Here is a 17,721-nt window from a genome sequence, read left to right as displayed (position 1 = left end):
ACTCCTATGGGGTAATCTTTTCTTGAAAGTGCTCACCGTGGTAACCAAGACTGTCAGATCCACATCATGGTTAGAGGCTCTTCCTCCTAAAGCCTGCTTCCTCTCCCTTCACAGGAATCAGACTGACATCAATTCTGAAAGCTGTCCCTGGCAATATGCGTCCTCCTCCTCCTCCTCTTTCACAGGTATTTGCCTCAAAAAACATTGCTATTCTTAAGGAAAACTATCAGACAGGAAAGTTGATTTATTCAAAGAACAAGTTGCAGGAAAACTAAAAGAACAATCAGAATCTATGGATTACAAGATTCAAAGACACAGAAACAACCCACAACACAAACCTTGTTTCATTGCTAACTTATATAAAAATGAAAAACTATCAGCAGAATATGAACTTGATATCCAAAGACAGAAAAAATCATTGTCAACTTAGAAGAGTGGTATTGGGGTTATATTTTTATTAAAATATTTTATTTATTTTTATTTTATGTGTATGAGTGTATTGCCTGCATGTATGTGAGTGCACCTGCATCGTGCAATGCCGTGGAGGTCAGAAGAGGGCTTCAGATTCCCCTGAAACTGGAGTTAAGGATGGTTCATAGCCACCATGTAGGTGCTGGGAATCAAACGCGGGTCCTCTGCAAGAGTAGTCAGTGCTCTTAACCACTAAGCCGACTCTCCAGCCCCAGGGTTATAGTTTTAATGCTCATTTCCTAGCGACACATACTGAAATGTTTAAAAATAAAATTATATAACACTTGGGAATTGCTTACAGTAAGTCCAGGAAAAGAAGAGAAATAGGTCAACTGCAGATGAAACAAACTGAAAACTGTTTAAATTTAACAATGTGCTACATAGCCCCTACCCCTCTTAGAGTTGTATCTTTAGGATGGCTGTATATTCTTTATACTTTGAAGTGTGTTTGATGGTTTCCATAATATCTATTAGTTTTGAAATAATTTAAAATACCATTTATTTTATAAAAAGAAAAATGGAACAAACTGTCTCTTATGAGTTGTCTTAAAGGGCAAAGGAAGTCAGATAATGTAAAGATTTTAGGATTTGGGTTGGGATAATGATGCTTCGCTATTATTAGAGAGATATAGGACCAACTCCTGAGGGTACTGGGGAATTCTGGATTCCTTGAGGGTAAGCATAACCTAATGAGAACTGCAGGCTCCCAAGTGGGGATCCCAAGCTTTAAGTCAAGCAACTTTATTGCTAGTTAACATGGAGAATGTTATTTAATGCTTTGGGGTATTAGGGAGAAAACTCCTTTCTAGACTACACAGTCTTGTTAAATAACATAGAATGCTTGGCACAGAACCTGGCGATATGAGCACCGATCATGTATGCTGACTCTTCACAGTGAAGCACAGGGCATTGTGTAGCAGCAGTCGAAGTCTCCACAGTACTGTTTCTGATAAAATTCTTGGAGCATACACTGGAACTCCCTGATGCTAGCTGGTACATTACTTTAGACTTATCTTTGTGCTTACTATAAGTCCAAAACATTATACCAATAGTATAAAAAGATGACAAAGTGTGTGTGTGTGTGTGTGTGTGTGTGTGTGTCTGCACCTGCCTACTTGCTTGCCTATCTCTGGTTTAGTCATTTATTACACTAAGAATGCTCAAGTTCTAGTTTGCATGCCAAAATTTAGCATGCAGTTCAATTCCCTGCAATGCCATTCCTTTCCCTTCTCTTTTGCTCCCTCTAGCACATCCTGAGTTTGTAAATCCCAAGATCACAGAATCAGAGCTACTAAGAGTTCTTTTTCTTTAGTATCATATACATACATACAAGCTCAACTCACTCCCTTGGCATGGAATACCCTATTAATAGCCCCACAGTTCTCAAACCAGAATTCAACCATATAAAAGGCTTTCGAGGGGTCTGTGTTTTTAAATTTCAGTGATACTTTGCTGAGTCATCAGCTGCAATGAGTCCTAGCTATTACATTCCATCTACAACAAAGATAATCCATTCTGCCATATTACAGTGGTACAAAAACGCCCCAGTCTAGGCAATAGGTTTTTTCTGTGTATGTAATTGCTCTGTTGTCTGTACCCATTGCCCTGGTTCTTTGAATCTTTATCTTTTAATATGTTTATATTTCTGCAGTTTCCTGAAGGACCTCAAATTCTGGACAGCTCCATCTGGGTCACCTCTCTGATCTACTGATGTGGGCCCCACCTGTGTGACTCTCCCTGTTGTCTGTCCCCTAGGTGTCAGTGAAAGTTCTGTTCTTCTCTCCCAGGGGATACTCCTATACCAGTTCCACTCCCAAAGGGATTCATACAAGTATAGACTGGGAAGGAAAAAGAACAAAATTAGTTAAAGTTTTCTGTTTGTTTTTGAGACAGGGTCTCCCTGTGGCTCCAGCTGGCCTGAAATTCACTGTGTTAAACCAGGCTATCCTGAATCCCATAAAGATCCTCCTGTCTCTGCCTCCCAATACTAGGACTGAAGGCGTGTGCCACCATGCTGGCATAATTGGTTATATTTAAATTGCTTGTCTTCAGATGGTTCCACTAGTTGTCCTAGCTTTAGGAATAACATTAGTCCACAGACTATCACAGGATCACAGTGACCAGCTAGGACAGTGACCATATGAAATAAGTAACAGATTTACCAAATTTTAGTTCAACTAATAAACACAATGACCACAAGGAAGAGCACAATGATTTTTATATACATAACTATACCACCAGATAATGAATCCACAAATAACAAAAACAGTCTCGAGTAGACAAAATATTTCAAAGAGCTCTGCCTCTTCAGCAATTCCAGCTCATATTTTTAAATTTTTGCTTGTTTTTGTTTCTAATTTGAGTCAAAGACTCAGTCTGTAGCCAAATTGGCCTGGAACTCTCGATCCCCCTTCCATGGCCACCTGAGTGCTACTATAGCCAGCCTAGGGCTCAGCTGCTTTGATTGCTCACAGGTTGCTCAAATTGCATGACTACTGGTTCTACAAGGTGACAAACCTTTTCAAAATGATACCACCCTTTCTATGTGGAAAAAGATGAAAACTGAAGTCTTTCTTTTTGTTCTCGGTGGTGCTAAGTATTGAACCCAGGTCCTCACACAGGGGCTCAGCAGGTACTCTATCCCTGAGCCATACCCCCAACTAAAAAATGAACAATTTTTCTCTGTATTAGAACTACACTATCTAATGAAGTTACCACTAGCCTCTTGCAGATATTAGATTTAAATCAATTAAAATTAAATACCATTTAAAATGGTTTTCTTCAGTCATGCTAGCTATCTTTCTGTTGCTCATATACCACAGGCAGCTCATTGCACTTGTACTGGCCAGTTCAACATGTAGAGTCCTCATCATCACACAAAGTCTAACTGGCAGTCCTCCAAGAGGAAAAAGACAAACTAAGCCTCTCTCTTCTCTTTCTCTCTCTCTCTCTCTCTCTCTCTCTCTCTCTCTCTCTCTCTGTGGGTGTGTGTGTGTGTGTTAAAAATTCCTTCAAATTTGACAGCTTTGGAACATGCCACTTTAAAAGAGGCACTTTCTTATTGATGAGTAGAATGATAAATCAAAGCATCATGTCTTACTAATTAATGCTTCCCTAGTTCACAAGAGTAATAGGTCACATGGAGGCGGGGTTAACCCCTGCTTCCATTATTTGTGACCACACAGTCCACCGACAGATGTCTCAGTGTGGATGTACACAGCAGAGGACTGGGTATCTGTTTCACATACATCTGTTCCTAAACAGCTTAGGCAGATTAATACTTAGAATATGCCCCACTCTGCTAAGTCCCACATAATCACCACCTCTCATTGTCTCAAAATGGTGTTTTTATTCCTCTCATTTTCACATTTTTCTACATTACCTTTCCTCCTCCTAAATTTCCAGTAAGTAAACACATTTGTATAAACTTTAAGATCAAGAAAATAATTTTGATTCTTATAACAAAAAACCTTTTTAAGCCCCTGTTCTGATGCTTGGGTTTCTCAGATTTCCTGGTCATTGCTCTAATTTAGCTGAGTTCAGAATTATGGTGGGACTGATTTTTTAAGAAAACAAATCACAATTATGTATGGGAGGTAGCAGATACACAAAAAAGTCAAGTTGGAAACTATAAGAGTGAAATCCTCATTTTGAAAAATATTTGAAACATAATATTTTAATACTAATCAGATTATAGGGTCTTTGCTCAGAAGTTTGGAAGAGATGATATGAACATGGAACAAAATTAAGATGGGATGAGCTGGTCCTTCTGCCCCTCGTAAAAAATCTGCTGACAAGTAGTCAAGGCCTGTTAGGAAGCACCTGGCCATTTCTCATCAGTGCCCTTGGTGCCAGGAAGCCCTGTACCCTCATGGTTCTTCTAATGAGAAATTCACTCAGGCTGCAAAGTTCCTGCCTTAAATATAATACTCCTCTGCACACACCAAAAGGTGAACCCCACTGACCATTCAAACCTTACTCAGACTTCTTTCATTAGAAAAAATGCCTGGGGTTTTATTTCTGTTATTCTTTACAACTTTACAAGTAACCAAACTGGCTTCAATATAATGCAAATGTTTCATTTTTCAGACCAATAAACAGTAACCCAGAGGGGTTAACTGACTTGCTTAAGTCAGGTGCACATTTGCTATTCACAGAGTCAAAACTAAAGGCCCTTTGGTACCCACTCTTGAAATCTGTCCCATACCACAGATGCAAACAGATTCCAGACAGCTTGGGAGAGAGAAGCTGTTGGGGATCCAGTAGTGCTGTCTTAGTAAATTATGAAGTTAATTTGATGAGTCATAATCACGATTTGTTTGTTATGAAAATGGAACATGAGAGTGACCTTCACAGAGCAGTGCTGAGATTTGTTTTGTGAAACTTTTGTTTTAGAAGATAGTGTGTCAACCCAACAGTGTATGATATTTTTCTGTTCACTCAGGATTCTCATTTCAGAGCAATGAGGAGGAACAGAGGAGGCACGTGTTCCCAGCATGAGACAGCATGATGGGCTACTGACACAAGTCACGGAAATCCCTAAATGCATCACTCTTAAATGCAGTACATATGAGTTGATCTTGCTCAATCACCCATTCTTGCTTAGTTTTTAAACATTTTTTATTATTAATATGTGTATGAATGTATTGTCCGCATATGTTTAAGTGCACCCCTGTAACAATGCCTGTGGAGGCCAGAAGAGGGCCTCTAGCCCCGATGCTTGCTTTCTTTATCAGTAGCTTCTGTTTTATGGGAAAGAGGTAAAATCTGGTCCCATAAGACAGTAAACACATTTTTGTACATAGGGATGCACAAAAATCTTGCATCTGAGATTGGAGAAATGGCTCAGCAGTTAAAAACACTGGCTGCTATTGCAGAAGACCCAGGTTCAGTACCCAGCACCCACATGGAAGCTAACAACCATCTGTAACTCCAGTTTCAGGGGATCTGATGCTCTCCTCTGTCCTTCATGGGTATTACATAATATGGGTGCATTTGCATACATGCAGGCATAACACTCATATACATAAAATTAAAATAAATAAATAAAAATTTAAATCTTCTGCTTCAACATATTTCGAATAAAAGGTTACAACTTCACAAGAAAGCATGCCTAGAAGTTTGTCATTTGTTTATACAGAAACCAATGCAATAGGAAGTCAGTGTGGTCTTGAAAATATTGAACTCTGAAAACATTTGAGGTATTAAGCACAAGTTAACAGCTACATTATGAAGTAGCTGATTTCAATAGCTGTGGCTATATCCAACAGGTCTACATGAGACTGGATCTATCAACAGTCCATTATGTCTCAAAGAGGGGCCCAAGGGGCCTATCTCTCCCTGATGGACTACTGATGGATTCTGGGGGAGGAGCAGTCATTGTTTTCAGTTGTGTACCCACAGCGGGGAACAGGCTCTAAAGGAAAGCCCCAAACCCATGATCACACAGATAATTCTGGCTAAGCTTGATGGGTCTCAAGAAATTAATTTTTGGAAAGGAAATTGTTAATAAGGGTTCGTCGGAACATGCTTTATATATGTAATGAAACTGCTAAAGAACAAATTCAATAAAGATTAAAAATAAACAGGAGAATTTGTCAATTGTATCTGCCCATGTCCCCTGAGTTTCCTTTTTGACTCTTAGCACCTCACATCCAATCCTGGCTGTGTGTGAGTAACTGCTACCCTGGGCCCTGCACTTGACCTGTTCTATCTTGGCAGATTCCATGACCTAGGTGTATGTGACTCTTCACATTTGGTGTCAAGAAACTCACATGAACCCTTTCTCGTTTCTTCAGGATTTTGTCCCCTCCTGAGTCACAGACAAGCTCGACAACGTCCTTAACATGAATAACATGTAACATGAATAAACTCATGTAGGATGCACAAGAATGGCCACAATTGGAGATTCTGATAGGAAGACTATCAAGCACCACTGCAGCAATGAAGAAGACATTCTCTGAACTGAATAATGCCTTTTGGTCACAAGTTTATGATCTTTATACTCTGAAGCTGAGCAAGATAGAAATGACCTGCTACATCCCTCACAGTGAAGAAGTCGGGCGATATTAACTCCCACATTAGAAATCCAGGAACAATACAAAGTGGAAGACACTTAGGAGCTTGTCCTCCAAGGAGAAAAAAGAGGTTATTCAATGTCTCTGTATATGAGATCCAATTATGCCTAAAGGGAATGAAAAAAACTATAATGAATCTCCATTAGTTTAATGAATGTAAACATGGAAGCATTCAAAACAGCACAGAGGAAGCCAATTCCCAGTCGCCAAAGCAGCATGGAGAACACACAGTCTATGGAATACCATCTCTGTAGTCTTGCCTATTACAGAGTGGTGAAATATAAGGAAAGCCCTGGAAAACAAAGGTGCAGAGACAGGTACAGAACACAGAATCTTATACCATGTTCAGAGGTGTCTCTCAGCCCATTCCATATGCAATGAGTTTTCAAAGGACCAAACATGATCCCATTAGGTAAAGTGGGAGCCAAGAAGACAGACCCACCATTTCCAAGAAATTTTCACTTACATCTGCTTATATTGGAGATACACTTAAGATATTTTTGTAAAAGGAGTTCTGAGTCTTCAGGTGGGGAAGAGAGGCAATACTGCTCCTGTAGGTGATGAGGAGTTGGTATTTGATAGTAATGTATGTTAGGGAATATGTTCCACTGAAGATCTGAAATAGTGGATGGTCCCAACTGCAAAACAATGACAGTCGATTTAATGTCAAAGATAGCTCAAAGGTGACTTTAGGGAAGTTAGTACATACAGCATGGATGTACCAGACAAAGTCAAGATTCACGTCCCAGGCAAGATAGAGAAGGATGGTACAAAACTGCATCACACTAACCAAATCAATGCACAATTTGAATTTATTAATTATTTGATTTTTTTCCATTAAATCTTTTTAATGGACACCTGCATTAGGTACTTTTTCTCATTGTCAGCATAAAACATCTGGCAAAAGCCACTTTAGGAAGGGTTTGTTTTGGCTCACAGTTTTAGGGTATTGTCTATCATGGAAGGGGCAAAGTGGTGGCAGGAGCCAGAGGCAGCTAGTCACACTGCATCCACAGTCAAAACGCAGAAGGCTGGAGAGATGGCTCCATGGTTAAGAGCACTGGCTGCTCTCATAGAGGACCCAGGTCCAGTTCCCAGAGCCCACATAACAGCTAACGATACTCAGTAACTCCAGTTCCAGGGAATCTGAAGCCCTTTTCTGGCTTCTGCCAGTATTTCATGCATGAAAGCAATTACATACATGCAGGCAAAACATTTATACATATAAAATAAAAATAAAGCAAAAATTAATGTTTAGAAAAGCAGAGAGAAATGAATGCTGGTGTTCAGCTCTTTTTTTCCTTTTTATTCAGACCAGGACCCAATCCACAGGATGGTATCATTCACATTCAGGATAGTCTTCCCTCCATAGTTTAACGTTTCTGAAAATACCTGTATAGATACCCAGAGATGTGTTTCCCTGGTAATTCTAAATCTCATCAAAGTGACAATGAGTATTAACCATCACAGTATGGAAAGTGAAACCTCAGATAAGGAACCATTGCACAACTTTTTATGTACTCTTCTAAAGCCACCCTAGAATGGACATGCCATTTGTCTCTGTTTAGGACTGTCAGTAATAAACAAAAATCTCTGCTCTCTTAGAGCAGGTGGTCACAGGGAGGACAGACATTATCACTCAGACAATACAGAAGAAGATAAGTGCTGTTTAAAACTATAAAGCAGTAGAGAGGAGTGACAGAGTGTGCAGAAAGGGATTCTAAATAGGTGGAGAGGGAAAACTTCACTAACAAGGTAATATTTGAGAACAGGCTCAATGAGGGTGAAGAGCAGAGCAAGTGATTCATGCAGCAAAAACTAAGAAATTCGAGGTCTCACCCTAGTTCCTGTAACATAACCTACACACCTCAAAAATGAATTCACACGTGAATTAGTGAGTCCTTTAATCACGATAGAGAACAGAAGATCAAGAAGTATTCTAACCAGTAAGAGAGGTTGCCGTTCTTGAAGACATACTGAATCTGTGTGCTCCTGAAGGCAGCTGAGAACAGGAGCTCAGAACAATAGTGGGCAATGCTGCCTGGAAAGCCTATGTAGTCACAACAGACTAGATTCTTGGGAACACCACATTTTACAAGTATTTATGATGAAGTCCTCTGGGAGACTGAGAAGCTGGTGTCACAGAAGCCAACAGAGTTGAGTCACAGTGAAATGAAGGAAAAATCCAAAAGGGGAAAGAGTGGAGTTTCTCTTTTGATCGGGCAGACTATTTCTGCTAGCCTTTGCCTCAGAACTTTCAGCAGAAAGAAAGAAGACAGCAGGTCCCCCAGAGTTGAGGTATAATTCAGAGGTGATTCATGGAGGCATTGTGAACACAACCATCTTTCTAAGAGCTTAATGGACAAAGTAAGAAAGAGGCAGAGCACAGCTAGTGAAAGAGGAACTTAGAGGATTGAGACTATGGATAGTCAGGATGGACAAGTCCTGAGCACCTCACCTTGCTTAAGTAAGAGTTGATCAAGAGTGAAAGCTACTGCCAATGAATAGGAAGACAATATCCTTCCTGAGACTGAAGATGCAGGCTCTAGTGGCCTTGGGAGACAACAGAATCTCTGCTATGGTCATGGGAGGGAATGAAAGTGGAATAAAAGCCAAAGTCACGAAGGGTGACTTTCAAGTTTCAGTAGAGATCTAACAGACCATCACAAAAAGCAGGACTTGGGACAGAGATGCTGTGACCCAATTTAAAATAATTATACATAAAAAACATGAGAACTTCATGTGCATTTATTGTCTGAAGGCCTCTGTTTACCTGTTACAATCCTAAGAGATGTTTATTAGTTACTATTCCCAGAAAATAGCCTTTCATTTTTCTGCTCTTATTTTATTCCTCAACCTAGAATTTCTTTCCCATTCACATCATACTTTTAATAAGCTGAATCATCTCCCCAAAATTCAGATCCAGTTGGAACCTCGAATAGTACCACATTGAGAAATAGTCTTTGCCAGTGTAATTAAGCTGAGCGATCACTCTGGATTTAGGGTGGACCTTAAATCCAATAACTATCAACCTTCTAAGAAGGGGAGGAGACACATAGAGGCACTGAATGGCATGTCACGTGAAGACAGTTATGCAACCACAAGCTAAGGAATACAAAGAGACACCAAGCTAAAAGAGGAAAGGAAGGATTCTCTCCTGGAACCTTCAGAGGAGTATGGAACCTGAATCCAGGACCTCACGCATTCCAGGCAATCAGTACCACAACTGAGCTACGCTCCAGACTACTACCTAACATCCCAATTTCTGGCTTAACACTACAAGCTCTTCTGACATATTATGAAGCTCAACTTTCATTTTTTTTTTCTTAATTTTTGGAAGTAGGAACTTAAACCACTAATTTATCTTCCATGATGAAACTCCTGTCAAGAAGTGATCACTCTCCTGCAAACACGGCGTTTCTTCAAGGCAAGCCCATATCCCATGGATCTTTATATCATCACATCACAAAACATTAGTTGTTTCATGTTAGATAATGAAGGGTTGGTGGCAGTCTGAGCCTTTGGAGTCATACGTCTTTTCTAAATATGTTGTTTCCATGAAGGCAATGACACCAGTCTTTTATGCTGCATCTTCATAACATTCCACAATATGTCTTAGGACTAAGGAACAAAGCATTTAATTTAATATTAAGGGAATAACTCCTCATCAACTTAATATCTTCATCAATAGGACCTAATACACTAATCTAGAAATGATTCTTCACTTAAAGAGAAAAGACCAGCTCTAACTGCTGGAGTTTTTAAGTTTACTGTCTTGACCTGTAGACCCTCACAAGCCTCATCTCTACAGGGAAAGGTAACACAACCATTATTCCAAGTCACCCTTGAACCCAATAAAGAGAACTGCAGTCCTTGTGGTTACACTCATTTACCCTGCCAACAAAAGCCCATCAAATAGTCATAATTTTGCAAGTGATAGCCCTCATAAAATACATTAGTGTCATGCCTCATCATGCTCAAGATGGAAAATTAGGAGACAGATGACCAAATAGTATTTTGTTTCACCAATGAAAACTACTAAGAAACTACGAGGTTTAAAACCGGATACTCTTGCAGACATCTCCTATGTACCAAGCAATAATGTCCAGTGACCTCATTACCCTAGCCCTACCCTGGGACAACCTGACACCTGCAAAGCAGAGCAGCCATGGTCTCTCCCACCACACAGGCTAACACACTGTCCTCCTAAGTTTAACAGCTTGATAACAGTTTCTCCTCTGTTTTGGGAGAGTTTTCTCTTTTTTCCTATCGCTCACATCTATGCAAACTTAACATCAGAGAGTACTGTGTTCATATCATCACTAATACCTCCTCTTTTCCCACTCAATTTAGTAAAACACCCTCTGGGTTGCTCTAGAAGTGGAAGTGCTAGGCTTCTGGGGCTCCAATTTTAGAAGCTCAAGGTGCTTTAAACAGCAGGTGCTAATTGCATAGTATGCACACACAAAAGAAATGAAAACTAAAGGGTCTCTGGGCAAAATTAAACATAAAGAATCAGCACTTGCAAAGTTCACCTTTATAAAAACGGTCAAGAGCGCTTTTAAAATTCTATTACTGGGAGTGCTAATTAAGCTTATTTTTCCTCAATCACCACTGATATAAAACAGCATTGCTATTTTAACGTAATGATTCACCTTTGTGTGTACAAGCAGCCCTTCAGCTTTGACTTGCGTGGGGTCACCCTGCCCAATGTCTCCCAATTGTATAGCATGTCAGCTTCCTTATAGGTTAAAATTGGTTCTTTGGGCTAATCTAAACACTAATTATGAACATCTATACCCCATAACTTGGGCTGACTTTACAGACAGAACAGAATGGTTTTATGTTTCCATGTCTAGTTTGTAACTTAAAAGGTTCAGAAAAAAATGCTTCTTCACCTTGGGTTTTCAAAACACAGGATAACATTTAAATTAAAGTCAAAAGTAGCTTTGGGTAAGTGAAGAGGTTTGTATAAGCGGCTGGGGCAGAAACTATGCTCAGCCAGTGTGGATGTCCCTTTACAGGGTGGTTTCATTTTGTTAGACTTTTGAACAAGAAACTTTCAAACAGTGACCTTTTCCCATTCTATGACAATGGCACATGGAGTTTGTTTTTCACTGGCAGGAAAGCAGTTGTTTCTAGTTTCATTCACACGTACTTAGTTAAAATAGGCTGTGAACCACATTCCAACATTTTCCACTAAGTCGCCTCTAGATGAAGGCCTGAAATATTTCTACTGCAAATTGCAGCATGTTTCTTAAAAAAAAAAAAAAACAGCAAAAAACCCCTTTAAATCAATAAATGATACATTTTAGTAACCACAAATTTGTGATGCAATGATGCAATAATCTTTAGGGACAGCATTAAGAGTTTCTAGACAGCCTGAAGCAGTTCTGCAAGAATCCAAAAACCTGGGGGGCCCAGTGATGGACTGCAGAAGCGTGTGCAGGCCTGTTTTGTAAAGGGTTTATTCATCAGCTAAGGACTCGAAAGTTAGATTAAAACTTAATCAGCTTGGAGGACGGACTGCAACTTCCGCCTTTGCATACACCTCCCCTACTGGGCTCCACGTTTCCTTTGGAGACTCCCGCCTAGAGTGACTTGGGTGGGGTTACACTGGGGCGGGAGCAGGCAGTGGCGGGAGCGTCCCGCCGGTGGCGCTTTTTCTGTGCAGGGAAGGAGCAGGCCGGGACAGCAGGATGCGGCTGGCGGGGGGGCGGGGGGGGGCGAGGGCCGCACTCACCCGCCGGGCGCTCCGGCTGGATGGGCCGCCACCTCAGGACCCGCTGGCCCAGCACCACGTCGCAGCTGTCCCTCCCGATCTGGAAGATGCCCCGGAGCAGAACACGCTCTGCCGCCACCTCTGTTCCCAGCGGAAACCCGACCGCCGCGCTGGGCCCAGCGGCCACCTGCCGGGACGCCTCTTCCTCCCCGACGCCCAGGACGCCCACCCGGCTCCCGCGTCTCCCCCGGGACATGACGGGCACGAGCCTCAAGGCCGGGAGGGCTCTGAGGGAGGCGGAGGCCGGGACAACCACCGCCCGGGCCGCGTCCCGCGCTGCCACAGCAACGGCGCAGGAGGCAGACGCCGGAAGGGAGGCGGGCGCGCGGGAGGGGCCGCTCTCTGAGGAGTCCCCATCTTTCCCTACCAGCCTGGGCCTCTGCCACTCACTAGGGGTGGAGGGAAAAGGGGCTCCCTCCGTTAGGCCCCAGCTGCTCAATAGGAGTTCACTTCCGGAATGTGTAACCCAGCGCTCCTCAAACTGGCTTGCATAAGTATCCCTTGACATTTTATACAGATTCTTATTGGAAAGGTCTGGAAGGGGACCCCAAATACTGCATTTCTAAGTTACTCTTCCCTGGGTGATTGCAGAAGCTGCTGGCCCTGTGCTACAGAGTGGAAGGCTCCTTCAACCTTCCCAGGGGTCTCCCCTGGGAGCCTTGGAAGTGCTTTATCCCTGGATCTACGCATGTTCTTTGGGGAGCATTCCCCCAAACCACGGATTTGCACAGACAAATGTACACCTTACAGTAGCTGTTTATTTAGAGTCCTACCTTACCCCAACATACTCCCTCTTCAGATTCAGCTTTGCCTGCCTGGATCTGGTACTGCTGGCGTGCAAGGAGTGGGGCTTTCTCACCAAAAAGCAACCTCTGTAGAGTAATGTGGATACCTGGGGTTCTTGAACTTAGCTGCTAATTTGAAAAGCTCAGAGAGTTAGAAGGCTGGTGGTTCTCCATCCTGACTGCATACTGGAGTTACCTGGTTTCGTTTTTGTTTTAATCCAGTTGTCTAAGCCACACCTCGAAGACAATTGGAAATGGGGCCCAGATTTCAGGACTTTTTGATGTTCCCCACATGAGTAATATTTAGTCAAGACTTAGAATCCGTGCTATGAGTAGTGTCACAGCACCAAGGCTGACAATTTGTGGTGGGAAGCAGGCAGACAGAAGGCAACTGAGACCTTAGGTTGAAGCCCACTAGAAGTAAAGGAAGACTTTTACAAGGCTGTCATAATGCTATGGAGGAAAAAGTCAGGTGTTGAAGCATTTAACTTCATGGTCTGGTAAATCAGGGCCTGGCCTGCTAATGCCTAAAAGCTTCATCACATAGCCACTTTCATTCAGTCCTCCTGGTCACCCTGCAGTCAGAAGAGCTAACTGGAGAGGGGTTTCTCTAGGCCCTCAGCTCAGACTATCTGTTGGCCTAGCCAAATTGTTTTCAAACAGAGCTTCAGTGTATCAGGTAAGCTGGGACTCTTCCTGTTCAATGCTCTGAGAGCAAATACTCATTCTTCCAGGGCAATCAAAGAATAGCCTCAATTTGATCTGATTGCAGTTAGTGAGCTTTTTCTTGGAACAGAAGTACAGCTGCGGATGAGCCTCAACATTGGCTTCAGGTGGCTGCTCAGCAGGCAGAGGTGGGGGGTGGTGCCCTTCTCAGGAGGAGCTTCAGTTCTAGAGTGGGCATCTCGTATTCACAGATGTCAGCAGTCCTCACAGATTAGAACTCTTTGGCATTTTCAAAGCTCATTGAGAGCCAGAACAAACAGGCCAAGGCAATGGCTACTTCTTGGGACCTTTGCAAAGGGGTGGGTTGCCATTTTTCAGGCTTTTGTCAGACTAGGAGTTGCAAGTACCAGCCTTGGCTTGCCTTGAGGATGGAAATAACAAGATCTGTGTTCCATTCTTCCTATTTGATGAGCTTCCCTCTGCAAGGGTTCTAAAGATTTCTCTGCCTCGGAGCTCAGTCCTTGGGATCTGTCTAACACACATGCCTGCAAACCTCCCCTCCCACCCCTACCCCCATAAATCACTTCCATCCTTTACCTACTGGCCAGGACTCCAAAGGTGAAGTCATCAACTCCAGCACTGTTCTGAGCTTCAGATATTATGTTCCAATTACCCACCTGCCACCTCTACTTACTTGCCCATTAAATGTCCGAGGCATATCTAAAACAAAGCTCACGATTTTCCATCACAAATATGTTCCTCCAAGAATATTTCCAACCAACAGTGTTAGAATCCCTCTCACTTTTATTTGTTTCATACCTCCCACCAAAACCACACACACACACACACACCTTGCCTTGATGATTCACTCCTGTCAGCCTTATCCAATGGACATCTTCACTCCCTTGGCATCCCCCTTCTCTTTGTATTGGAACTTTCTTGCCAGAGGCTATGCTCTCCATAGAAGTTGCATGTCTGCTTTTAAAATGAAAAAAGCACATCAATACCCTGCCTAGAACCTTCCAGTGCTGTTCAAACTGTGCTGGTTGAATGAGAAATGTACTCCACAGGCTCATGTGTTTGAACACTTGGTCCCCAGTTAAGTTGTTTGGAAAGGTTATGGAGCCTTTAAGAGGTAGAGCCTTACTGGAGGAAATACTCACTGGGGGCTAGCTTTGAGGGTTTATAGCCTTGCCCTACTCCTGTTTCTCTCTCTCTCTCTCTCTCTCTCTCTCTCTCTCTCTCTCTCTCCATTCTGAGGTAGAGGCAGGGGATCTCTGCGTGGGGGCAGGTGATGGTCTGCATGGGAAGTTCTAAGCCAGTCAGGCTATACAATACTCTCTCTCTCTCTCTCTCTCTCTCTCTCTCTCTCTCTCTCTCTGTGAAAATCTGATGAGCCAGCTTCCTGCTTCTGCCACCATGCTTTCCCTGACTAGTGTCATGGCTGCCCCACCATGATAGACTCTATCCTGCTGGAACAGTAAGCCAAAATAAATCCTTTCTTCCCTAAGTTGCTTTTGTCAGAGTATGCTATCACAGACACAGAAAAAATAATAAATACACTTCCCATTATTCTTGGAATACAATCAAAATGCTCATCAAGATACAGGCTCTCCACAATCTGGCCTCAGTACCTCTTCAAGGTGCTTATCAGCCCATTCCCTCTTGCTCACTCACCCATAAGCCATCTGGCTAGTCCTCAGACACTAGGAGCATCATCCCTTCTCCGAACGCTAGCCCTTGCTCTGCCCTCCACTATAATGCACCCCTTAGCTAATAACCAGATGGCTCATTCACTTTGCTCACTATTCTGTATAAGGGTCACCTTGTCAAGAGTCCATGCCTGAGTATCCTCCATAATCTACCATCCTATATCACTGAGTATGAGCATCCTACTGCTGTTATAACCACAAGCTGGTAATTTGAAATGAAACAAATGTATTATCCTGCATTCCTAAAGATCAGAAATCCTAAATCAGTTTCACTGAATGAAAACCAAGGTGTTAAGGCTAGTTATGTAGTACAGCTGATAAAGTACTTGCTTAGCATGTAGGCACCCCAGGTTCAATCTCCTGCACCACGTAAACTGAGTGTGATGGGACACACCCATAATTCCAGCACTCAGACAGGGAGGTGGAGACAGGAGGATCAGAAAGCAAATATCTTCCTTGGTTTCATAGTGAGTTCAAGAACACCCTGGGCTGTATGTGACTGACTAAATAAAAAGAAAATTAAGATGTCAACAAGCCTGCCACTTCTTGGGAAAAATTTACTGCTTGCCACTTCCAGCTTCTAGAGGTCCCCCGTATTTCTTGTCTCCCAGTCCCTTCTCCTTCCTGACAAGTCAGATGTTTACTATCTCTGTACCACCACCCATGGAGCTGCTGCTTTCTTTATCTGACTTTGACCTTTCTCCTTCCCTCTTACAAAAAAATGTATGATTCCATTTGGGCTGCCAGATAATCCTTAACTCAATTGCATTTGCAAAGTCACTTTTGCTACAGAAAATAACATAATCGCAGGTTCTGTTCTGAGGATTAGGGCACACACATCTTCAACCTGTTGTTAATCTTTCCACCATACTATTATTTTTCTTTACGGAAATTACTATTATCTATACTACATTCTTGAAGATTTGTTTCTTCGTGTATTGTCTAACTTCCTCATTGAATGAGGATGCACTTAGTATCAGGATTAAGGTATAAGAAATACTAAACAGACATCAAGTTGTAGCTAATGTTAACAGTAGGGCATTTACTTTGTTCACCACTGCGTTCTCAATATTTAGTATAGCTCCTGAGACATAGTAAGTGCTTGTCACCAGAGTTCTCTCTGGGTCTCTTGCACTTTCAGGCAAACCATATAACATATCTTTATGTGCATTTATTATCGTGGGGGGGGAAGTAACTTACAAAGGAATGAGCACCCAGTGCCTAACCCCACAATGCTCAACTCTGGTGGCACCTCCAGTGGCACGGCTCAGAGCCCGCCATATCAGACCAATCCCACGCTAGTCACCTCTAGCATTCACTCATGCTTCAGGGGCCAGCGATCTTGCCCCAGGTCCACAAGTGTCAGGCCATTCTGTCCTTGAGTATGCCAGGCTGCTGCATGTTCCCCATGTACAAAAGTCACTCCAGGATTACTTGCAGCTGGCCACTCCTGTCCCAAGATGGCACCACAAACCCTCCTTCCATGGCTCACTCTGTCTAGTCCATTCTCCTCAGCAGGCCCTGCCCCTTGGAGGAACCAAAACCCTTGGGGAACACACTCCACCCCTTTCCTCCGCTCTTACAATCTTTCCGTCAATTTTCTGCTAAGGTCCCCAAGCCTTGGAGGGGATGACAGATGTAGGCCTTATCCAATTAGAAATTTGTCAGTTGTACGCATGTTGGTCGAGCCATTATTGCACTTGCAGGTATTGCTTGGTATGTCCATAGTGTGCAGCACATGGGGTCCATCATTGAGTAGAATTGTAGGGGATCCTTTCTTCCCCAACCATCTGCATAAATATGAATGTCATCCATCCAGTGGCATGGAGATTTTTGGCTTAGTCTCAGTTCCATCTCTTCTTCTTCTCCTGTGCTCACAACATGTGCTGTCTTCAACAACATGGACTTATTGACCTTTCTAGTGTACAACCAACATTAATGGCAATAGCCTTGGTGAATTAGAGGACTTCTAGGATCTCTCTGACCAACAGCTTATTGAGGGGCAACCCACCCCTGGTACTGTAGATTTTCTTAACAGTTGTATAGTTTGGGAGTCTCTGTCTTTATCTTACCCAACCATAAAACTGCCAAGAATCTTATAGCTATAGCTGGCCTTTGCTTCTTCAGGTATCTTTCAAATGGGTTTCACATCTGTAAAATGCTCGAAGGAACATTAATATATATTAAATCAATCACATACAAGGTCTCATAAAGCATGGAAAGGTTTT

General features: G+C 42.5%; 1 protein-coding gene across 1 annotated transcript in view; it reads right to left on the bottom strand.

Moving 5' to 3' along the window:
• Cerkl (ceramide kinase like) overlaps positions 1 to 12,672 on the bottom strand; it is a 130,244-nt gene extending 117,572 nt beyond the window's left edge. The window contains exon 1 of the mRNA XM_008827963.3: positions 12,292 to 12,672. Within this exon, the coding sequence (XP_008826185.2) occupies positions 12,292 to 12,526 (235 nt within the window). The 5' untranslated portion in view covers positions 12,527 to 12,672. The remainder of the gene's footprint in view (positions 1 to 12,291) is intronic.
• Positions 12,673 to 17,721: the final 5,049 nt, after the last annotated feature.

This window comes from Nannospalax galili, unplaced genomic scaffold (assembly GCF_000622305.1).
Source record: "Nannospalax galili isolate Female #2095 unplaced genomic scaffold, S.galili_v1.0 scaffold892, whole genome shotgun sequence".
NCBI lineage: Eukaryota > Metazoa > Chordata > Mammalia > Rodentia > Spalacidae > Nannospalax > Nannospalax galili.
This window is presented reverse-complemented; position numbering and strand designations above follow the sequence as displayed.